Genomic DNA, 25,188 nt, shown 5'->3' with positions numbered 1-25,188 from the left:
CACTGAGCATGCTCAGCTTGCAATTATCCCTGTGAACCACAGGTGTCTCCCTCAGTCTCGTCTTAGCTAAAAGCGCAAGTGAAACTAAAATAAAAGTGAAAACGTATACAGACCCAACTCTGCGGGGTGGCAGGTGAGTTTCGTGAGGACTAACATCCTGCTGTCCTGCGAGAACACCTGTTACAAATAAGCAACATTTGCTTTCTCACAGGACAAGCAGGATGGTAGTCCTCACATATGCGGGAGTACCGAGCTGAGGATGCTCGAGAGTGCATCAAATGCACCCAAGATGCGCAAAAGGCGCAATGACGGGGGTGGAATTTGGAACAGAGGGCATCCTGAAACCCTTAAAGGGTTGGTGGAAGGATGTTGGGTAGTTAAACCGAAAAGAATAGGAGTAGACAGACTGGCCAAACATGGAGCATACCGGCTAGTCGTATCTAAACAATAACGGCTGCGAAGGTATGGAGAGAGCTCCAGGTTGCAGCCTGATAAATATGTACAAGCAGCACCAGCCGAAGGTAAGCTATTGAGGCTGGGACAGACGCAAGAGTGTGGTTACACACAGTGTTGTAGTGAAATGCCTGCTTGTTGGTTGGAAAAAGATACAGACCGTCAATTAGGAGGAATAGGTCTGTTTGCCCACTGGAACTCGCAGCTTGACTCTTGCCACAGAAGGAAAGAGTTAGGTGGTATTCTTATGGAGTGTAGTGCGATCAAGATGGAATGCAAGTGCACTATTACTGTCCAAGGAGTGGAAAAACCCTCTCGCTTTGGTGAGAGAGAGGTGTTGGGAAAAATGGGCAGAGTATATTCTGAGTAAGGCGAGATGCAACGTCTACCTTAAGAAGGATATGAAGTTGAATACGTAAAACCACTCGGTCACGGAGGAACGCAGGGTCGGATGAGTATGTAACTCACTGACCATGTTGGCAGAAGTCACGTTTATGAGGGAAAGAATTTCCCATGCCAAACTGTGAAATGAGAGGAATGGAAAGGCTTGAACCGAGAACATATGAGACTTATTAGCACGAAATATAGGTTCCATTCCGTGACTAGTGAAAATAGAGGCGGCTTGATCTGTGGATAATCCATGGTAAGCTGACTCAGAAGAGGTTTACCGTTAATCAGGTATCCCCACTCCCAAACGATACACCAATTGGAACAGAGGTGTAGCTATGTGGAGGATGTCTGGGGAGCAGAATCCGAGGGAGCAAGAGAAAAGAGTGGTGTAGAAAAAAGAAAAAGGGTAATACCCTTTTGTATGTGTCATGTGGTAAATCATGCCATTTTGAATGGTAGGATTTGTGTGTGGAAAGTTTTGTGACGCTACCAGTACCTGAGAACATCAGTGAGTCTACGATTTGTGACTGACTGGTGAGAAGGCGAATTGGTTACTGGTGTGATAGATTGAGAAGTATGGGAAGCATACTGGTCTCGGTCAGGATGTGGGTCTGAGGAACAGTGAATCCCGTCCCGGTCCAGCATTAGAAGACTGCTGGCTATGAGAGGCAGCAGAAGAGACACATTTAAGAGGCCCTTGATGGGAACGCATTGGAAACATGTATAGGGTGTAGAATCTGTGCACTGTATGGTTCGTTTCGGATGCAGAGGGCGTTTGGTTGATCTCAGCGCTAGAAGATTTTTCTCAATACACATATAGTCCGAGACCATTCCAGAGGATGGAAACCTATATGGAGAAGGTCTGCTAGTGCATTCAGTAAGTGTCTTAGATAAGTGGCCCGAGGATGCATGGAGTGAGCAAGGGTCAATGGTAGAGCTGCGCAGCTTCCTTTAAGAGCAGCTAAGAGGTTGTGCGTGCTTGTGTGTTGGAAAGCACATTGTCCCTATGCTGTCTGTCTGTATGCACAAAGATTTGTTGCAGAGGCAGTATTGGAAGGCATAAGGGTATAACTCATGGCTACAAGCTCCAGGAAGTTCATGTGGAACTGTGCCTGGAGTGGAATAGATGCATATTGGGTTGAGAAGCTTTTAGGTCAAACTTTACAACCATGAGTAAATGCGAGCATGAGCAGAATCAGACTAGGTTTTGGGTTCTAGATCTGCAATATGGATGAGAGACGAAAGCGGTTGAACAGCTTAGACCAGGGGTGGGCAAGTCCGGTCCTTGAGGGCTGCAAACCAGTCGGGTTTTCAGGATACCCCTAATGAATATGCATGAAATAGATTTGCATACAACTGAGGCAGTGTGTATGCAGGTCTCTCTCATACATATTCATTAAGGATATCCTGAAAACCCGACTGGTTTGCAGCCCTCGAGGACCGGAATTACCCACCCCTGGCTTAGACCAACTGATAATGGAATTTCACTGAATCTAACCTATAGCAGTTTTGGATCTATGAGGAAAGTGCATAGTGAAAAAACTCCATGGCCTGACAATGAAGAATTGAGGGGCTGAGGTTATGGAATATGCGCGCAGGGACATGTAAGAATTTATTAGAATGTCTGCGTGGTTGCTGGACAGGAAGTTCATTGTGACTGTGGTATCCAGAAGTGTTGTATAAGGGATTTATGGCAGTGACAGTAATCCCAGGTAGTAATTTATAGTGAGTCATGAAGAAGTTAGAGCTCCTTGCATGGACTGACTGTGGTTATGTAGCTGTCCATGCAAGGAAAAGCGTGAATGATGTTGCACTCCGTAGAGAAACAGCAGTCACCGATAGTGATTCAATGAAATACCCCAGTTGCTGAAGCTGGTGCAACTGGCAGTGCTTGGGATTGTAATATTGTTGACTCACCATGAAGCACATAGAAAGATTAGAGGTAATGTATTTACTGCGATATGGAAGCATGGTGAGAGATACCATTTTACCTGTGCCTTCTGAAGAAAGTTGGTATTTCAGAGGTCCAGGATGGGCGGAGAGTAACTACTTTCTGTTGAAAGAAAGAATAGTGTAATTGAAACTTCCCAACCCCCTTCCCTTCTGCACTTTGTAGCGTCTGGGGGAGTGTACCGGGAACCTTGGTACAAAGTGGGGTGGCCGCTCTGATATCCAGCCAGTTGGGAGACCAGGAGGTATCCAACTGGAGGGGCTGATGTAATCTGGATATCATGTAACCTCCCAAGGGAGCGTGAGCACTAAAGTCTTATCCGCATTTCTGTGTGATGTACATGGAGACATCGAGATCTGTCGTCAGGTTTCGAGGTGGACTTGCACTTGAGGCAGTATTTGCTGGATCTCGTGTTTAGCAGATCAGCAAATGCATCTGGAACTTTGGTTCTGAATTAGGAACCAGAAGCCAGAGTATTAATCAGTACAGAGCCCCGTTGCTGAAAATTGGAGGATGTCCTGATGCAATCCCAAAGAAATGCTAGAGGTTCACTTGGTATTGGTATTGGTATTCACTTGGTTCACTTGGTAGTGATATGTGACACTAATACGGTTCTTGGAAGGTAGTTGACCTAGAACTTTTAGAACCATGTGGCCTGAATTAGAGAACACATCTCAAAGGGAATGCCGCAGAAGCAGGTACTTACCATCCGAAGTGGATCGCCGAAGGATGAGCCGGTGAAGATTGCTGGCTCTGTGGATTTCAGGAGTCATCGAGGGGTAGCCTGTCGGACGTAGATGTCCGTCTCAACTCTGATGCCTGGTATGGTGGCGCAGGTATAGATGAAACAGGATGGGCGTGGCTGGCGCTACCACAGTAATTTATGGAGGGCCACAATCCCGCACCGATGTCGGTGGGGCATGCCTTGGTAACAGGGGAGCCATTTTTGGCTCGTGAACCTGACCTCCCCAAGGCTTGCCAATAATCCCTGGGGGTCTAGCGGGGGTCCGGGAGCGATTTCGTTGTCGGCTGCCAGTAATCAAAATGGCGCCGATAGCCTTTGCCCATACTATGTCACAGAGGCTTTCGGCGCCATTGGTCAGCTCCAGTCACATGACAGGAGCACAAGATGGCGCCGATGGCCATGTGACAGGGGCTGACCAATGGCGCCGGTAGCCCCTGTGACATGGTAGTTCAGAGGCTATTCGGCAGTCGGCACCATTTTGAGCAAGCCTGGCAATAGCGCACATGGGCACGAAAGATCAATTGGCACCCAGGACCCCGCTGGACCACCAGGGATGTTCGTAAGTCTTGGGGAGGGATCGGGGGGGGGGGGGGGGGTTGTATATGTGTACGAAAATGCTTGAAAATGCTTGGGGGTGGGTTTTTATTTTAGCTTCGTTTCCAGATTCGTTTTTTGGTTCAGTTTCGGGTTTCCTTGTTTTGTTTTTCGAAAAACGAAACGAGAAAACCCGAATTGTACCACGAAGTATCCGAACCGAAAAACGACCCGGCAGAAAAAAAACGAAGCACGTCTGATAACGGACTGTCAGCATGCCTGCACTGCTCCTGGCACTATGTAGTGTCGTAGGCTAATAGGGGGCTTTAATAAGAACCCAAAGCATGAAGCACTGTGTTTAGGCGAGGGCATCACGTGGAGGTGCTATGTCGGTATTGATGGTGTCGATGGAGGCCGAGGCGGCCTCAAGGGTATCGTCAAAAATATATATGAAAAAACGTCGATGACCCGGGCAGAGCAATGATGACTGTTGGCAGAAGCACTGATGGCATTGGCGTAGGTATCTATGGAAACGATGTGGCATCGAATAATTGAAAAACATTGTTGGCATCGGAAAAATGATACTGGCATCGACGGAGTCGATGACCGCATAGATAGGAACGTCGAAGACACCGATGGAAACGACATGGACATCAATGGCATAGATGTATGGAGGCAGGCACAGACGGCATCGGTGGCATGGCCACGGGTGTCGATGCCACTGACCTGGGCATAGATGCCATCGATGGACTCGACCAGGGCATTGATGCCATCGATGGAATTGACCATGGCATCAATGGAAATGTCCTGGGCATCGATGCCATCGATAAAATAAACGATGGCATCGATGGAAATGACCCTGGCATCGATGGAAGTGCCCTGGGCGATGGTGGCATCGACCCGAGCATAGATGGCACCGACAACACAAAGGTGTGCGTCAATGGCATCCATCTGGGCAATGATGGCACCGATGAAACCCAAGGAAAAATCAGTGCGCCATGGATGAAAAACATGGATGGCACTGATAAAAAAGATGCAGGGACCGATGTCATTAGTGTACCGCGGGGGGAGGGGTACCGATGGCATCTAAGAATCCAGGACGGTCTAAAAGGGGGTACAGACGATAACGATGGGGGCATCAACTGCGTGAAAGTACCGAGGAAATCGAAGGACCTGAAATTGACAGGGGCTCTGGCCGCAACGGAAACCGGGGAAGTCCCACTAGCGCTAATAACCAGGCAGAGTGTCACAGAGGGACACTCGCAGGTTATGTGTGGCTAACTGAAAACATAGGGAGAAGGAAGGCCGCAGTCGGTTGGCAGGCCAGGGAGGTGACAGGAACCGACCGAAAAAACAGGGAATAATACTCACTGAGCGTCGAATAAACGTACGTGAAGGGAGACCCGTGCAGGGAAAAGTGTTTGTGAAGTAAAAGTTTAAGTGTTTCCGTGTGAAAAAGAGTTAGAATTTCTCAGAGCTCCTAACCGCTATGCTTACTGCAGAGCGGAAAAAAGAAGTCTGAGGGAGACACCTGTGGTTCACAGGGATAATTGCAGGCTGAGCATGCTCAGTGTACTCAAGTGTGCCAGTGTCAGTCAAAGCTTTATATAAATTTTGACAGAAACGTTTTCCGTACAGGGCTCCATCCTGTGATGTCACCCATATGCGAGGACTACCATCCTGCTTGTCCTGTGAAAAGGACTGCACCTCTAGGATTGTATTTTTAAACAATGTCCATGCCTGTTGAACACTTAACCTTTGCAGCTGCACCTTTCAGTTTTTTCCTATTTTCCTCAGTTTATCAGTTTCCCTTTGAAAGGTTAGTGTTAGAGCTGCAGATTTAATGTCAAAAAGGCCACAGCTGATACCATCCTTGCTGCCTCTTCACCTACTGGCAGCTGTTGCAGAAATGTCAAGAGTATTCTGACCACAAAGCCCCCACAGATAGAAATCTGCACTGTCAGAGCCAAAGAAGTAAACAAGTGCTTTAAGGATTTTTGTCTTTCTATGCTGAGGATCCTTAAAAGAAGCACTACCCTCCACTGTGATTGTGGCTCACCTAGTAACAGCTGTGACAACAGCATCCATAACGGGACACCTGGAACAAGTGCTTAAATGACTGGGGAAATAGGATAAAACTTCTGCAGTGACTGTACTCCTTTAAACACAGACTCGGGGGGACTCCCACTCTGCCAAAAAATCTTCTCCACCTCAGAACAGAAATGGAAAGACTTTGTGGACTTACGACGGTATAGAAGAGCTTTGAAATAAATAAACAAACAAACAAACAAACAAACGGATCCCATAAAAGGGTCTCCTCAACTGTAAAGTCTGCTATCCTGAGGCAGGAATCCACTTGATCAATCAAGGCCACAAGCTCTTTATGAAAAAGATGAATGATAATCTTCTTTCCTGTCTGAGAGCACCCTTCCCTCCTCTATGGAAGCATCATTACAAATTTTTATCCTCACCTGTGGAGCGGTCCTCCGGAGACCTTTCCCCCCCAAGAATGTTTCTGAGAACTGGGGCAGCAACCAGAGCCCTGTCAGTGTCATATACAAAATCAGGCTTTGCACCAAGCTTTTGAATAGTGTAGAAGGCCTGGTGCAAAAACTGAAAACTCCAGGGAAAAATCAGCATTTGATGAATTAACACATGGGGGTAGTCTGAAAACATGGACACCCACACAGGGCCAAGTCGGAGGATCCCCACCCTCCATTATTTGGGCCCCCTACTGAAGCTGCAAATCGAGAACCAGTGCAGAAGTGTAGCTCAAGATGGCTAACGTTCCTGCCAAAACCACAGGACTCCAACTGCAATATCCCCAGCAGTTAATTGGCACTGATAGGCTGCCCTAAATCCAGAGATACCTCAAGAGACTTCTCGGAAGCTGCAGAATACTCGCCTGGATCATTCCCTGCTGCCATGCAGAAAGGTCCTATAGTCAATGCAGACCACCTGCAGCAGCAAGCCTGCAGTGATGCCTTCTCTCAGCTTTCTCCACAGAAGCCGCAAACACTTGCCCCCACTTTACAGAATGGAGAAAATCAAGTGACATGAAATACCGATAGTAAGTTTAAGGAAGTTTATTGCATGCCTCTCTGCATTAATTAGCTATGAAATAACATTGTGTAACTCTCTGGCCCCTCAAGCAGATGAGAACCTTCGAAATGCTATTAGCATCGGGCAGAATTCACATTGGAAACAGCACTGGAAATTTGTATTTATTTTTTATTTATTTAAAAGGCTTTTTATACCGGTATTTAGTTATTACCATCAACTGTAAATAAACCTAGCCGAATGACCAGTGAAAACAATGCTTACTGAAGTTAATCTCTACTATAGAAGAGTTTTCAACATATTCACAAGATTGACTTGTGTATTTTATTTACCTGTTCCCTGTCATCAGTTCAAGGGAGAGTAACTTTTAAAGTGATTTTATGCGCAAAGAAAAAAAAAACAAATTTAAAATAATTTGATAAAACTCCATAAAGGTAAACATGATTATACTCAAGTAATTAAAACAGCCTTTTCAGAGGCGAACACCATGATATATGATACCGAAGACTGCCTTTTAGGCAACTTAGCCCCTTTTGAGTTTTATATTTGTTGTTTTTGTTTAGGGGCAAACTTACAAGGCTATTTTTTTTCTAGTTTAAATTGGGACTTAATCAACAAAGCTTGGGGTTTTAAATCTCCTGCCATTCTGAGCATGCCCAAGTTATCCAGCTAAGCAATTGGCTGGATAAAATGTATCTAGATAAGTTAGGGGACTTATCTGTATAAATTAGCTGGATAATGTTGATATTCGGTGTTATCCAGCTAAGTTATCCTGATAAGTTTAGGATTTCCTCACAGCAGTCCTAAAAATTATCAAGGTATATTTACACGGATAATTTGAACCTATATTCAGTATACAGCTTGTTCAGTATAAATGGAAAAAGAAAAAGGCAGCAGGGTAATCCCCCAAACCCACTGATCCCTCAAAATAATTAAAACAATATTGGAGCTATCTCCTTGACCCCCCCCCCCCCCCACCACCACCATCCAAATTAATAATGAAAAAGTAGCAGGCCATAGCAGCCTATAGAGACTCCCCTCTCTAGCACCCAAGATATTTTGATTCAAACCAGGCTCCAGAGCCCTCTTACCCCAACTCACCCTCCTGCAAACTGACAACCCCCACCACCACACTCCAAACCTCTAAGGTCAACCAGCGGTGAGATCCCGCCCTCCTCTGTTAGAGCAGGGAATATATGCGAACCTGGCCCTATTAGACAAAGAATTTTTTTTTCTTTTTGAGGATACCAAAATTTTCTCTTTGTAAGAACATAAGAAGTTTCCATACTACTTCAGACCAAGAGTCCATCAAGCCCAATATCTTGTTTCCAACAGTGGCAATCCCCACGCCACCTTCTAACAAACTGATTATAGCATTTCGGCTATATCCAATGCTGCTCTGACAGCAACACTGCTAGCATACAATAACAAACAGGCCGATACAGTACAGTGCGCGCCGGAGGAGCGCACTGTTAGCCGGTTTGGCCGCGCGTTTTCGACACGCTATTTTTACCCCTTATACAGTAAGAGGTAATGGCCGCGCGTTTTCGACACGCACTAACCCCCCCCCCCCCCCGAAACTAATTGCGCTCGCAACATGAAAATGCATGTTGATGTCCCTATTAGTTATTCCCACGTGATACAGAAAGTAAAATGTGCAGCCAAGCCGCACATTTTACTTTCAGAAAGTAATGCCTGCCCAAAAGCTGGAGTTAATTTCTGCAGGCACTGGGAAAGTGTACAGAAAAGCAGAAAAAACTGCTTTTCTGTACAACCTCCGACTTAATATCATAGCGATATTGTCAGAGGCTCCAAAATTTAAATTTTAAATCGGCCAGCGGCCCGTGGGTTGAAAGACGGACACTCAATTATGCCGGCGTCCGTTTTCTGAACCCGTGGCTCTCAGCGGGTTCGAGAACAGACGCCGGTAAAATTGAGCGTCGACTGTCAAACCCTATGATAGCTGCCACTCCTGTCAAAAAGGAGGCGCTAGTGTCCCTAGCACCTCCTTTTACCATGGGCCCTGATTTGCATATTGGACCGCGCGCCCAGGAGAGTGGCCTGGGCGCGTGTTGGGAGAGCGGGCACTCGCCTCTGAGTACCGGCTCTCCCGCGAATTTTACTGTATCGGCCTGAAAGTTGCTGATAGTGTGTGGATGTTGCTGAAGCAGTACAGGCAGTTTTCTGGAGAATAGGGTAGAGAAAGGTGTCTTTGGGCTGCTATGGCCCACTATTTGTTTACAAAGCACACAGTGATGTCAACTTATTTTTGGAGGCCTGGCAGTTTTCTCCTACTCCTTTGAGTTTCCAATTTAATCTGAACTGGAGCTTACATTCAAATACCAAAAGATTTCATCTGCAACTACTGAGAAATTACTCTTTACCTGATAATTTCCTTTTATCTAATAAAGACAGGTTAATCCACGACCAGTGGTTATGCACCTCTACCAGCAGATGGAGATGGAGCAAAGCTGACATCAGCCCGCCAGTATTCTCTGCAAAAGCCAACTGTGGACAAACTAACAGTACTTGATTATAACTCAGCAACAGGAAATACTAAGCTCAGCCAAAGAATGTAACATCATGTAATCTAGGGACTGAAGCTGACATCACTTACCCCTGGAATGCAGACTCTCAGGAGGACATCAGAACCACAAACCAGTAGCCAAGGGCAGGAAAGTGGATTAAACTGTCTTCATTAGAGAAAATGAAATTATCAGGTAAGTTGCAATTTCCCTCATTTCTCAGCATTCAGACAGGTTAATCCATGACCAGTGGGATGTACCCAAGCTACTCCTGAAAAAGGGGGGTAAGCTACCCCCAAGTCAATCCAACACCGCACCAGCAAAGGCTGCATCCTCCCAGGCTTGCACATCCAAATGGTAATACCTGGAAAAACGTGTGTAATGAGGACCACATTGCCATTCGGCAAATTTTGATGGGAGGCAGCAAGCGAAGCTCCGCCCATGATAGTGCCTGAGCCCGAGTGAAATGAGCCCTGATCTGCTTAGGTAATGGCTGCTCAGCATTCACATACGAGGCTGCGTTAATTTCCTTAATCCAACGGGCTATAGTAGCCCATGAACGCCGGCTCACCCTATTTACTCTTACTATGCAACACAAACAGCTGTTCAGTCTTCCTAAGAGATCTAGAAATCTCCAAATACCTCAAAAGATGTCGCTTGACATCCAAGGTCCGCAATAGATGATATTCTTCCACATCTCTTTCCCTATCCAGCGTCAGCAGGGAAATAGATAGGTTTGTGAAAGTTCAAAACCATTTTTGGCAAAAAAGACGAACAGTTCGTAGCTGCACTGCCCCCAGAGTCACTCGCAGGAACAGTTCCCAGCAAGAAAGCCTTCAATTTGAAAACTCTACGTGCAGAACAAATTGCCACTAGGAAACAAGTCTTCAAGGTAAGTAACCTCAAGGAAAGGGTATGCAGTGGCAGAAAGATGGGGCCCACTAGAAAATCCAGAACCAGATTAAGGCTCCACAAGGACACCGGCAACCACAACGGAGGTAAAAAAATGCTTCACCCCCTTCAAGAACCGGGTTACATCTGGATGGGCTGACAAGGGTCCACCATTCACCTGGCACCGGAAACAGGCAATAACCGCCACCTGTGTCTTCAAGGAATTAAGGACCAAGCTTTTAATCATCCCATCCTGCAAAATATCCAAAAAGAATAGGATCTCAACCAAATGAGGATGAACCCCCTTATTCCTCACACCAAGCCTCAAACATTCACTAAACCTGAACATAGGCTAAAACTTGGATGTCCAACCATGTGGTCCAGATGAACGCTCAGCCTGGTCACGCAGGCGCGAACTGACATCAAGCACTGTTTTCGTGGGTGGATTGCACAGAAGCAGCTCACAAATGCTGTCATGGCCTATCACATGGCATTCCAGTGAAGCCTAAGAGCGGGGCCATGAGGTTTCACCTAAGGAGAAGCTGTGCGTGATTAATCCTTCTCTGTCTCCTTCTTTACTTGATTTTTTTTTTAAACAAGCAATCCCCAGTAGGGAGATGCTCACCCACCATCTGCTGGAGACAGAGTACTGAGGGCTGATGTCAGAGCATAACATCAGCTTTGCTCCATCTCTATCTGCCAGTAGAGGTACATAACCCACTGGTCATGGAGTAACCTATCTGAATGCCGAGAAACAGGGATTTTTTTCTTTTCTCCTACTTATTGTATATGTGCAGAGTCATGCATATGGTATGTGGAAATCTGAAAGAACTGTATTTTATGGGGGGTGAAGGGCCAATGTGCACGGAGCAGGAGAGAGACCTTGGGATGATAGGGTCTAATGATCTGAAGTCGGCAAAACAATGTGACAAGGCGATAGCTACAGCCAGAAGAATGCTGGGCTGCATAGAGAGGAATATCTAGTAAGATAGTAAGTCTTCATAGATCAGCACCTAAGTTTTAAACCCCACATCAAAACTCTACTTAAGGGGGGTTTCTATAAACTTAACATCTTAAAAAAACTCAAACCCCTCCTCCACACCAATGATTTCCGCACAGTCGTACAGACCACCATGCTCACGAAATTAGACTATTGCAACTCCCTGCTACTAGGACTCCCCGCCACCACCATCAAACCCCTTCAGATTCTACAAAACTCCATGGCCAGAGTCATAACCGGTACGCGTAAAAGAGACCACATCACCCCCATACTAAAGGACCTACATTGGTTGCCCATCCTTCACAACTCCCTACATAAACACAACCACACCTGGCTCGATGAAATGCCTCATTACCGCTCCTCCAACCGCCCCACAAGAACCACCCATACAGGCACTCTCCACATCCCATCCCTCAAAGCAGCACACTCAACACACACCAGAGGGAGAGCCTTCTCTGTCGCTGGCCCCACCCTCTGGAACTCCCTCCCCACACTCCTACGCCAAGAGACATCCTTTCACAAATTTAAGAAAGGAGTCAAAACATGGCTTTTCCGACAGGCCTACCCCGACACAAACCAAACTTAATTTCCCTTTAGCCCCCCTGCTCTACCTTATACTCCTTGCTCCCCCCCCTTTTCCCAGGTCCTCCCTCTGAAGAATTTTTACCCCAGTGAATTCCACCTGCTTCAACTCTTCCATAATCCTACTTAGTTAAGTGATTCCATGCACATTAGTCATCTGTACATAGTATCCCTCTTTTCTGCCTTTCTCTCACCCTTTTTCTTCAAACTATGCCTTTCTCCCCCTCCCTTCCTTATCCCCTTTCTCTCCCTTATTTCCTCAATCAAGCCTTTCTCCCCCTCCCTTCCTTTCCCTCCCCTATTTCTTCATTCTATACCTTTCTCCCCTTTCCCTTCCTTATCCCCCTTTTCCCACCCCCACCCCTTCCTACCTTCTACCTCTTACCCTCCCTCCCCCCCTCGCCCTACCCCCTTGCCTACCTTCCCCCCCCCCTCCCCCTTCACCTACCCTCCTTCAAACCTCCACTCCTCGTTTTCTGTTAACATTGTTTATTTTGTTGTATTTTGCTTTTTGGTTTTTCTGTTTGTTGCTTCTCGTTTTAGTAACATCCTACTGTTTCTATGTCATTTTGTTATATTGTTATACTGTATCTCCCAATTGAGTTCTTTGTAAACCGGCATGATGTGCTTCACGAATGTCGGTAAATAAAAGTTAATAAATAAATAAAATAAATAAATAAGAGAAAGGACGTGATGATCCCCTTGTACAGGGCCTTGGTGAGGCCTCACATGGAGAACTGTGTTCTGTCCCTTTCGAGATACGGTCTCCAGAACTGAGTCAGGATGGAGGCGGTCCAGAGAAGGGCGACCAAAAAGGTGGAAGGTCTTCATAAAATGACTTATGAGGAGAGATTGAAGAACCTAAATATGTACACCCTGGAGGAGAGAAGGAGCAGGGGTGATATGATACAGACTTTCAGATACTTGAAAGGTTTTAATGATCCATGGTCAACAACAAACCTTTTCCCGTTGGAAAAAAATCCAGGGAGGAAGACTCAGAACCAATGTCTGGAAGTATTTCTTCACGGAGAGGGTGGTGGATATCTGGAATGCCCTTCCGAAGGAAAAGGTGAAGACTAAAACTGTGAAGGATTTCAAAGGGGCATGGGATAAACACTGTGGATCCATAAAGGCTAGAGGATGGGAATGAAGAGAAGAGCCATGGGGGTGGAGTACTGGAATGGAGGCTACTACCTGATGATTACTACCCTTACTCAAAAAGCTTTCACAACTCCAACATTGCTCTCTGCTTCAATGGGAAGGGGAAATGTGGAAAAGGGGATCTGAATTCAGATAACAATCAACAAGGACTGAACTTCACAATCTGGGTAAATAAAGAAGCATGGGGGTAGCTTGCTTATTATGGCGGTTACTACCCTGAACCAATTAAGCCTGATATCACTTTGAATGCATATACAGAGTTGCTCTCTGCTTCTACGGCAGGGGGAAATGTGGAAAACAGGATTTGCATTCAGACAACCACCAACAAGGACTGAACTTCACAATTTGGGTAAACACATAAGAGTGGGGGTAGCTTGCTTACCAATTAAGCCTGATATATTACTTTGAATACATATACAGCACTGCTCTTTGCTTCAACAGTAGGGGGAAATGTGGAAAACAGGTTTTACATTCAGACAACATTCAACAAGGCATTGATCTATGCAGTCTGGGTAACCAAGCATCGGGGTAACTTGCTTGATGAAGTGGTTACTACTCTTAACCATTAAAAGCCTTATGCTCACCTTTGATGCAACTCCAACATTACTCTCTGCATCAATGACAGGGGATGGCAGGAAATTTGAATCAGGGCCCTTGTTACCAACAAGGGCCCTGAACTTGCTGGTAGATGAAACAGATAAGTATGGGAAAATAAATGTGGGAGCTTGCTGGGCAGACTGGATGGGCCGATTGGTCTTTTTCAGCCATCATTTCTATGTTTGCTCCCTATCCCCTTATTTACCTACCTCAGTCATTTCAGCAATAGTCCTTAACTGTGGACCATGCGCTATGGCTCTTTCTGGAACCAGCAATCATGGTCCTTAAATCCAGCCATGTTTCGTCATTGCGAGATGACTAACTTCTTCATTCTCTGTGGACCATGAACAGTGAAAGCTAATTCTGCAGCATCTCTGAGCCCTGGCTAGTAGAGGAAACTGAATATCTAACCTGAGAAATGAACCCTAGGTTCTTTGGCAATGGGTACCATTGCTACTGAGCCACAGGGCCAGCCTATCATCAAGCATTTTTAAAGCTGCATTGCTATTGGTTAGTGCTCGTGGTCACCAGTTGACTACAATTTTTTTCTAGTTTGCTACCGTGAAAGCCATCTTTAGATATTTAATGATTTATCGATTATGTTTATGTGAATTTCTGTGTAAACTAGGCATCATGGAAGGTTCACCTCTCCTTATTCTTATTATCTGGCTCTCTTTGGAGCTCATCACTGTTTACTTGTTTATATCTTAACCCAGCTCTAAACAACCATGCACTATCCATTTGCCATGGAACCAATACATACCTGTTTTTTCTTAGAGCCATTCTGAATTAAAGACATTTCATTTTTCTTATTTTTAAAATGTTCCTGATAATTTCTCCCTTAAATTAAAGAAACATAATAGATTAATTAAATATGAAGTAATCCAAATATACAATGAATGTATGAGGTTAATTATCAGAAACAAATATGAAACACCTTTTCCTATTGTAAGGGTTACACCATTTAATCACAGTTTCCCATTGCATGAGATGTCACAGTTAAGTCTTTAATGCTTTAAGGTATAACAGTTTATCAAAGAGGACCAAAAGGATAAACAAGTTCTCTCTTGACAAAAATATATGACCTGACATCTTTCAATATTGTTAAACATCACTTACAGGATCTATTTATTCTGAAGCTCTGAGGAATTTCACATTTATAATCTTAATCCAGATATTTTTCCATCAACAAGAAACATTTGTTGAAAAAACTAACCCTCTTAGTACAATGAAATGGTTTGCTTCCATTTCTATACAAATTTGCTACTACATGCAACAAGAGAGAGAAGAGAAGATGGAGTTTGGCTTAATAGATAATAGAAACAGAGTAATAACGTCAGAAAAATATTATATGGCTCATCTAGTCTGCCCATTTCTCCAAATTATCTAGCCTTATAATTCCCATCACTCCTTCAGAGATCCTCTGTATTTATCCCATGCTTTCATGAATTCAAATCCCATTTTTATCTCCATTACATCCACTGGAAGGTTGTTCCATGCACTGTTTCTTTAAAATTTTAAAATAAAAGTTTGTAACAAACATCGGTCAGTATTTTTTTAATATATTAAATTTGACTTACATACTAAACAATTTAATAGTATAAGAAAAGTACATTAATATGAAAACCCAAAAGATAAGTTATTTGTTGAAATTGGGTTGTATATAGGGAAGACCCCGTTATTTTGTTTTGAAAAGAGGAAACAGATCCTAATAAATATTTTTTTCCATCTGATTAAGGATTTGTGGAGATGCAAAAATGTATATAACAAAACATACTTGTTTAATAAACATATCACACTATTCATTTTGATTTCCTGACCCTTTCCCACTATATTTGCATTTTACATTTATTAAAATTTCTTAAAACGCTCAACACAATGAAGGCCTGAGTGATGAACAAAAATACATACATAGTTTAGCAAAAAAACCCAAAAACAAAATACATACACAAACATGCAGGTCGATACAGAACGGTGCGCTTGGCCGAGCGCACGTTTAGCCGCGTGTTTTTTACATGCTATTATTACCCCTTATACTGTAAGAAGTAATAGCGCGTGGAAAATATACGGCCAACCCGCTCGAAACTAATAGTGCTCTTCACATGCAAATACATGATGATGAGCCTATTAGTTAATCACCCGAAATAGTTTTTTTACATTCAAAATTTTGCCACTACCCCCCCCCCACCCCAACAGCCCCAGATGCTTGGCCCCTGCCGCCAACACTGCCACGGCCCAAGACCCAACCCCCCCCTTCCCATTTCCTGCCCAGTGTCCCAGAGGGACGATGAGGAGCCATCCGTTGATGCTCCATCTGCGGCCCGTGATCGGCAGAAGAAAGAGGCAGCATCTGAGGATGTGACTGGTGAGGAAGGAAGGCCTTCTTCAATCGAAGCACACCTGGATGTTGTGCTTGCACTGCTCGGTCGGCTGGACCGCAGGATGGACACAATGCAAGGGCTCCTGGTGTATATGGGGGCCAATTTGGCAGAGCTGGTACAAGGCCAGCAGCAGATGATGGAGCTTGTCAACCATAGCAGGAGCTGGATCGCTGATGGCCCTGTCCCGGCCAAGGGGGCCCCCACCAATGATGCTCCTCCTCGTCCGCCAGGGACACCTACACAATCTCTGTCCTCCACCCCAACCCCCATCCTGCGTGTATATATATATATATATATATATATATATATATATATATATATATATATATATATATATACCTGCGTGTATATATATATATATATATATACCGATGTGCCGCAAATGCGCAGCAGAGGGCGGCTGGGACAGACGGGCTGCGCATGCGCGGATGGTCTGGGCTCCCTTCCGATGGAAGTGCTGATTTGACGCCCTAATGCAGAGCGATCATCCTTCCGACATGAGGAAGGGGGGAGGGAGCTAGGACGGCCGGCGCATGCACGGAAGAAAGCTGAGTCTGCAAGGCACAGAGATCCTTCCCCTCCGACGCTGGGGAAGGGGGGGAGGGAGCTAGGATGGCCGGCTCATGCACGGCAGAAATTTGACTCTGCAAGGCACAGAGATCCTTCCGACAAGTGAGAACAGCAGAGAAAGACGGCACAGCTCGCGCACACACACACTGCAGCATAGGTCCTGCCACTTCACCAATCATGTCATCTGAGGTAAGCCCCGAGTAATACACAATGTCATTTGCAAACCCCCAGCCCGTCCCCTGAGAAGCGCACATGAACGGCAAGTACAGGGAAAAAACACAAGGGAGTGACTGAGGGGAGAGGGAGGAAGGGAGAGAGTGAGGTGAGAGGGAGGGAGACTAGAAAAGGCAGGTGAGAGGGAGAATGGGGAGGGGAGGTGGGAGGGAGAATGAGGGGGAAGGAAATGGACAAAAAAAAAAAATGTTAATGTAGCCCGTTGTTACGGGCTTAACGGCTAGCATTAAAAGCTCTCCAGTATTATGACCAACATCGGCCTCCAGTGCTGTCCCTGTAATGTGCAAGGGCAAAAATATAATGGGGTATCTAGGTGGCGATGCCTAGGGGTTGGGGGAAGAGGTAAGAAAAGGGAAGAAAATCTGAGGTTGTGCCATTATCTCCTGTGTTATTAGCAGGCTTCCCACATTTGGGGAAAAGCTTAATCATAGTCGAATAAAGCATAGGAAGGTATAAAATAGACAACTTGAAAACACTGGAAAAATGAGAGACACTGCAGACTTTAAAAAACGCAATACTATTTTATTGCGAAAACAAAAAAATATTGAACTGTTACTGTGGGTTCGATGTAGTGAAGGTTTTGATTAAGGCCTCCATGGTCACAACCAGTTGGCCCACCAGTGCGGTGATGTTGTTCTGGAATTCAGCTTTCTCCCGCTGCATCTGCTGGAAGACCGATTGGACTCCGATCCACCCCTCTGCAACAGCAGTGTTGTGACCTTGCTGCCATTCGATCAGGTTGGTCACCAATGTTGTTGGCAAGCTCATCCAGGCAGTTGATGGGCATGCCAACCACTTCCTACTGCTGCTCTACTGGAGCCCCTGCAATTTCCACAGACTGTGTTTGAGGGGTGTCCTCCTGCAGGGTCAATGTCCAATGTTCCACGGGCTGCATCTCCTCGACCAGTTCACTCTCAGTGGGAGGGTTCTCAACTGTTATGTCGGTAAACATGAATTCAGGCATGGAAGGAGTCTCTGAATCTCCTTCCACAGCATCATCCATATTGTGAGTGCTCCTGTTTGCCACTGCAGCTGCAGGAATGGATAAAACAATCAATAATTAGTTATGCTGGTCACTCAAGCACGGACAAAGAAAAAAACAATGCAAACATGGTAGTCATTTCGAAAATTGTACCTTCTGATCGCCTGAGTCACACCCGCCGGATGCAGTCACTCCATCCAGCGCCTCTGGGCATCCAAATGGCAGATGAAATTTAATGTGGAGAAGTGCAAGGTGTTACATGTAGGGAAAAATAACTCTTGTTATAGTTACACAATGTTAAGTTTCAAATTAGGAGCGACTACCACCCAGGAAAAAGATCTAGGCTTCATAGTAGATAATACTTTGAAATCGTTGGCTCAGTGTGCTGCAGCAGTCAAATGAAATCGTTGGCTCAGTGTGCTGCAGCAGTCAAAAAAGCAAACAGAATATTAGGAATTATTAGGAAGGGAATGGTTAATAAAATGGAAAATGTCATAATGCTTCTGTATTGCTCCATGGTGAGACCGCACCCTGAATACTGTGTACAATTCTGGTCGCCGCATCTCAAAAACGATATAGTTGCAATGGAGAAGGTACAGAGAAGGGCAACCAAAATCATAAAGGGGATGGAACAGTTGCCCTATGAGGAAAGGCTGAAGCGTCTAGGGCTGTTCAGCTTGGAGAAGAGACGGCTGAGGGGGGGATATGATAGAGGTCTTTAAAATCATGAGAGGTGTAGAACAGGTACATGTGAATCGGTTATTTTCTCTTCCCTCTTCAACAATTCACCAACTCGAGCTACAAGGGAATCCTTGTGTGGTGATAATCTTGTACGGAGGTGATCGATGAGGATAACCAATTTTGCAGTTATCCTGCCTTTTACCTCTGTCTATTGTTCTTTTATTAAAGTCAAAAGTATTTTTTTAAAGATACTCTTTTGTGTGATTTTTCTTAAAATCCCTTCTCCCCTGCTGCTTTACCGACCCACTGTTAGTCTTGTGTCATACTTATCAAGGTCGTCGCCTTTATTGATGTCTCATGGGTACGGAGCTGCTTGTCCGACCCGGGCCATGTTTCGGCACGGTGTGCCTGCTTCAGGGACTATGTGAGGGTGTGCTGTGTCCTGTATAGGGTTCACAGCTTTCTAAAGTCCTTGAATATATAAAAATGTTTAGTTCAACATCAAAACTTTATGTCACATTCATTCATAACTCTCTAATTCTCACCCACCTTTTTCTTGAAAAACTTACTTGTCAAAAACTTCTGCTGTCTTTACGTGCGACGCCTTCAGTGTGTGTCTGGGCGTCTACTCTATTCTCACTGCTTTTATAAGACTGCCTGGGAGGTGCACCGCCCTCTCTGGCCAGAGCGAGGCTGTCTCAGGTGAAATACTCTAAGACTCGTTGAGTCTATTCTAACTCACATATACGTTGCTAAACCCTTATTTTAGTCAAACTCGGTAAAAAACTTCTTTGCAACATGTCATCAACTTATAATCGTGTTTAACTAATATTAGTTTCAGTGATTTTACATAGTTTCTTATATGCGGGTTTGGAGGACCTGATGGAGAACTTCATTTGAACCGCAACACTTCTCTCCTTATCTCAGGCGGACCTGGTGGTGAACCTGTGCTTACCACGTCCGCTTATGCTGTTTCTGACGTATTAGGTGTCAATGTCAGTGGGCGTTTCCCGGGCGGGGCACTTATGCCGCGCCTCTTAGTAGATTAGCTATCCGCTATCTTTCTCTTTCACCTTTGATCGGGTGCTGTGCTGGATTTCTCTGGCGAATCTTTAAAGCCCCATTAATGTGCCCATCTACTCACTATTTCTCTTTCACCTTTGATCGGATACCAAGCTGGGTTTCTCTGGCGAAGCATTAAGGCCACATTGATGCGCCCGTCTGCTAAGTGTTTCGTGCTCTCTCAAAAGTGCCCCGTTTTGATCCGAATGTTCACTACTCAGGGTTTTTGAGTGTCGGACCTAGAGAAGGGCTTAAAGTCTAATAAGTCCGATCTATTATCAACACTTCTCCCAATTTCAAGCTTTAAATTGGCGTTTTTAGATGTGGCTGGCACTAAAGTGCCGCATTTACTAGTAATACTGTGTTTCTACGGATTGCTCATTGGTGCGGTGCTCTGAGACTTTTATTGATGTAATACAGGAATATAGGTGTTTCTTAACGTTTGAGCTTTAGATAATGTAATAAACTCCTCCATATCTTAGATTTGCTGCTAACCTAATGGGAAACTAATAACCACTGATATTGTATTCCTAAATTGATATTGAACAACAGTCAAATTGATGGTCACCTCTACATTTACACGGTGTAAGTGGTTGCTTGATGATGTTCTCCTTGATACTAGTAGACACCTCTTTCTTCACCATTGAAGATGGTTGTCAATATACTGTCCAGTCTATTTCCCGATTAAGTCCTTTGGGAGTCACTGTATCCCATGTATATATGAACTTCTGTTCCATCTGTAAAAGTTTTATATTGAGGTCTCCACCCCTTGGGTGTTCCTGTAGTTGAAACAGTACTGCTACTTTAAACTCTTCCGGTGGATATCCCATTTGCTGCCAGTGGTCAGTTAGAGGTGCACCTTCAATTTTGTGTCTCAATCGGCTAACATGTTCTTGAATCCTATTTTTGACCTTCCACATTGTTTTACCAATATACACTTTGTGGCAAGTGCACCACAGTGCATATATAACTTTTGTAGAACCACATGTGTAATGGCCTCTATAGGTGTATTTCCTCCGTCCCGGTATATTTAACTCTGTGCCTACATGCATGAACTGGCATGCACTGCATTTCCCACATGTTTCTTGACCTCTTGGTGTATCCTGTGTTTGTATGTCTGCAGGGAGTAGATTCGAGTGAACTATCAAGTCCTTAAGATTTTGAGCTTTTGTTAGAGCGAATGTGGGTTTCTCTTGAAAGTTAGGATGAACTTGTAGTATAGACCAATATTTCAAAATGCTCTTTTTTAACATGTATGTTTGAGGTGTATGTGGCAATACACAAATTAGTTTTTCATTTTCACTGTTTGTTTTCGGCTGAAGTAGCAGCTCTCTATTGGCCCATCTGGCTCGTTTGTGATGTTTTTGTGATGCTGGCTTGTGAACTGCAGATGTGGATTGCAGCTGTTCAACCACTGTATGAATTGTTGAAGTTCCTCTTCTTCTCCGTGCCAGATGACAAAAATGTCATCTATGAATCTTTTCCATAACTTTATATGATCTTCATAGTTATTCCGGTGTATCCACTTCTCCTCAAATGCTGACATGTACAGATTGGCGAGGTCAGGGGCCATGGTGGCCCCCATAGCTGTTCCTTTAATCTGTTTGTAATATTTCCCCAAAAACATAAAGTAATTTTCTTGTAATGCAATGCTGGCGAGTTCCTGGATGAAGGCTACTGGAGTTCTCCGTCGTGTTGGGGTGGATGTTAATTTAGCCGTAATGACCTCGATGGCCTCATTTTGAGGTATGCTGGTGTATAAAGCCGTGACATCTATGGTGACCAAATATGTGGTTTTTGGATCTGGGGCTAGGCCTTGTAATGTAGTCATCAAGTGTGCCGAGTCTCGTATATAAGAGAGTATCAGTGGGATGAACCCACGTAGTGACCGATCCACTTTAGAGGACACTATTGGACCGTCCCCACCGGGACGTCCAATAGTGTCCTCTAAAGGGTCTCTTCTCGAACCTCTTTCACAATTTGTGGATCGGTCACTACGTGGGTTCCACCGGAAGAGTTTAAAGTAGCAGTACTGTTTCAACTACAGGAACACCCAAGGGGTGGAGACCTCAATATAAAACTTTTACAGATGGAACAGAAGTTCATATATACATGGGATACAGTGACTCCCAAAGGACTTAATCGGGAAATAGACTGGACAGTATATTGACAACCATCTTCAATGGTGAAGAAAGAGGTGTCTACTAGTATCAAGGAGAACATCATCAAGCAACCACTTACACCGTGTAAACGTAGAGGTGACCATCAATTTGACTGTTGTTCAATATCAATTTAGGAATACAATATCAGTGGTTATTAGTTTCCCATTAGGTTAGCAGCAAATCTAAGATATGGAGGAGTTTATTACATTATCTAAAGCTCAAACGTTAAGAAACACCTATATTCCTGTATTACATCAATAAAAGTCTCAGAGCACCGCACCAATGAGCAATCCATAGAAACACAGTATTACTAGTAAATGCGGCACTTTAGTGCCAGCCACATCTAAAAACGCCAATTTAAAGCTTGAAATTGGGAGAAGTGTTGATAATAGATCGGACTTATTAGACTTTAAGCCCTTCTCTAGGTCCGACACTCAAAAACCCTGAGTAGTGAACATTCGGATCAAAACGGGGCACTTTTGAGAGAGCACGAAACACTTAGCAGACGGGCGCATCAATGTGGCCTAAATGCTTCGCCAGAGAAACCCAGCTTGGTAACCGATCAAAGGTGAAAGAGAAATAGTGAGTAGATGGGCACATTAATGGGGCTTTAAAGATTCGCCAGAGAAATCCAGCACAGCACCCGATCAAAGGTGAAAGAGAAAGATAGCGGATAGCTAATCTACTAAGAGGCGCGGCATAAGTGCCCCGCCCGGGAAACGCCCACTGACATTGACACCTAATACGTCAGAAACAGCATAAGCGGACGTGGTAAGCACTAGGGATGTGCAGACCAAAAGTTTAAGTTCATAAGTCCATAAGTCGAAAGGGGGTCCCATTTGCGGTCAATATGGACATATGGAGAATTCCATAAGTTGAGTCTATGTCCATATGTGCAAATAAAAATTTAAAACCCCTCACCCGCCTTAATCTCCCCCCCCCCCCAAGACTTACCAAAAACTCCCTGGTGGTCCAGCGGGGTCAGGACGCCATTCCTGAACTCCTTTGCAAGGAGCACGTGACGTCGGCGTCACGTCGGAGTGACGCGGTGGTCACGTGATTCCCCTCGGGTTCGCTCCGGGACCCCTCGTTGGGCTCAAAAGGAACTTTTGGCCAGCTTGGGGGGGCCTCCTGACCCCCCTAAGCTGGCCAAAAGTGCTTTTTGGGCCCAACGAGGGTTCCGGGAGCGGACCCGCGGGGAATCACGTGACGCCGCGTCACTCCAACGTGGCACCGACGTCACGTGATTCCCCTCGGGTTCGCTCCCGGAACCCTCGTTGGGCCCAAAAGGCCATCATGTGAGACAGCTTTTATAGAGTTTCCAGCATAACAACTTATTAAGTACATTATTCCGTTTTTTTCCAAGGTGATTCTCTCGCATACCTGGTGTCACATGCCAGATCTAAAGTTTTTAAAGCCTTGCCTGAGCAAGGAAGCAAGATTTTCCTTTAAACAGCAAAGTTTTCTAGAACTGATGAGATCACTGAGAAGTCGCTGGGGCATATAAAAGTAGCAAGGCCATGCCAGATCCTGGCTTTATTACCACTCTGATATAAAACCCCATATTTTGCTTTATTTATTTTAAATGATTAAAAAATAATTGTAACCTGGATGCAAATCCCTTGGTCATGAGTCAGACCCATAGTGGCTCTGACTGACCATTGTAGTTCAACACAAATCAGCTCAGTGAAAAGGGATCATAACTGTGTCTGGTCAGCAGGTTTCCATCACAGACCAGTCCAGTAATGGCCCAGAGAAATGATTCATTGGGACTACATTTTGGTTATGACATGCTGATGTCAGAAGGCCTGTATACCTGTATTTACTAAGTATTATTGTAATATATTATAACATTAATGTACCAAAAAAATTGCTGGGAACACAACCATAACAGAAGAGAAGAGAATAAAGAAGTTGTGATAGCCTAGTACATTCCTGTTACCACTGACAGGAAGATTGATCTGTGAAATCCAGATATTGTGGTGAAGGAGAAAAACACAAGAATGGCATTGCTGATAAGGTGTCAGTACCCAGCAACCATTCTGTGGATCGTAAGGAGAAAGCTAAGATCCTTAAGTACCAAGTGATGCAATCAGAGACCAAGAAGATGTGGCAGAAAGGTACAGAAACAGTCCCAATGCAAGTACTGAGACTGGCATTAGTAGTAAAGTTGAGATGTAGAGAGTTCTAAATTTGAGTCTTTTTGCCCAACTAATATTGATGAAGGTATTTGTAGCTGGCCCTCCTTGTCGATAGACTCACTTGATAGTGTTGCCCCCTTAGTAGTGAAGTGTAAAGCTACAAAGAGGTTCCACCCATGGCTGACCCCTGAAGTCAGATCCCTCAAATCTCAATTGCGTCAGAAGGAATGCCAATGACGTAAATATTGCTCAAGCGATGATCTAATGAAGTATCACGCTTTGTTGAATTCCTACCATTCTACTATCCAGGATGCGAAGTGCATCTTCTATTCTAAGCAGATCCATGACATCGGCTATAATCCAAAAGAACTTTCATAAAATATAAACTGAACTAATTTATCTTGAAAAAATTATCTATTTTTTCCAAGTGTAATTTTTAAAGTTTGTACAATGGTTTATTTGAAATGAACATTTGTATTCTGTATTTAGCTGAAGTAGAACCTTGTAAATATAGATTTTATCACATCCAAGTGACTGTGTGTTGTTCTTACACTTGGAGAACTGAGTTATATTATGCACTGGTTGGAGGCCTCCTGACCCCCCCAAGCTGGCCAAAAGTGCCTTTTGGGCCCAGTGAGGGTTCCGGGAGCGAACCCGAGGGGAATCACGTGACGTCGGCGCCACGTCGGAGTGACGCGGCGTCACGTGATTCCCGTCGGGTTCGCTCCCGGAACCCTCGTTGGGCTCAAAAGGAACTTTTGGCCAACTTGGGGGGGCCTCCTGACCCCCCAAGCTGGCCAAAAGTGCCTTTTGGGCCCAACGAGGGTTCCGGGAGCGAACCCGACGGGAATCACGTGACGCCGCGTCACTCCGACGTGACGTGGACGTCACGTGATTCCCCACGCGTCCGCTCCCGGAACCCTCACGGAACTTTTGGCCAGCTTTGGTAAGTCTTGGGGGGGGGGATTAAGGAGGGTGAGGGGTTTAAATTTTATTTAGATCAACAATCGCGATTTCCAACGTATTCAACATAGCTATGTTGAATAAGTTGGAAATCCGATCGTTTACGCCTCATCTTTTTTTTAA

At 44.8% G+C, this 25,188-nt stretch overlaps 1 protein-coding gene across 5 annotated transcripts in view; it reads right to left on the bottom strand.

Annotated features, from left to right (window-relative positions):
• TERF1 (telomeric repeat binding factor 1) overlaps positions 1-25,188 on the bottom strand; it is a 276,338-nt gene that overhangs the window by 33,609 nt on the left and 217,541 nt on the right. For 4 of the 5 annotated variants that reach the window (XM_029591466.1, XM_029591467.1, XM_029591468.1 and 1 more), the window contains one exon: positions 14,653-14,729. In XM_029591466.1, the coding sequence (XP_029447326.1) occupies positions 14,653-14,729 (77 nt within the window). Of the gene's footprint in view, positions 1-6,978; positions 7,102-14,652; positions 14,730-25,188 lie in introns of all 5 variants that reach the window. The other variant, XM_029591469.1, reaches the window with a different exon arrangement.

This window comes from Rhinatrema bivittatum, chromosome 2 (genome assembly GCF_901001135.1).
Source record: "Rhinatrema bivittatum chromosome 2, aRhiBiv1.1, whole genome shotgun sequence".
In the NCBI taxonomy this organism is placed as follows: Eukaryota; Metazoa; Chordata; class Amphibia; order Gymnophiona; family Rhinatrematidae; genus Rhinatrema; species Rhinatrema bivittatum.
This window is presented reverse-complemented; position numbering and strand designations above follow the sequence as displayed.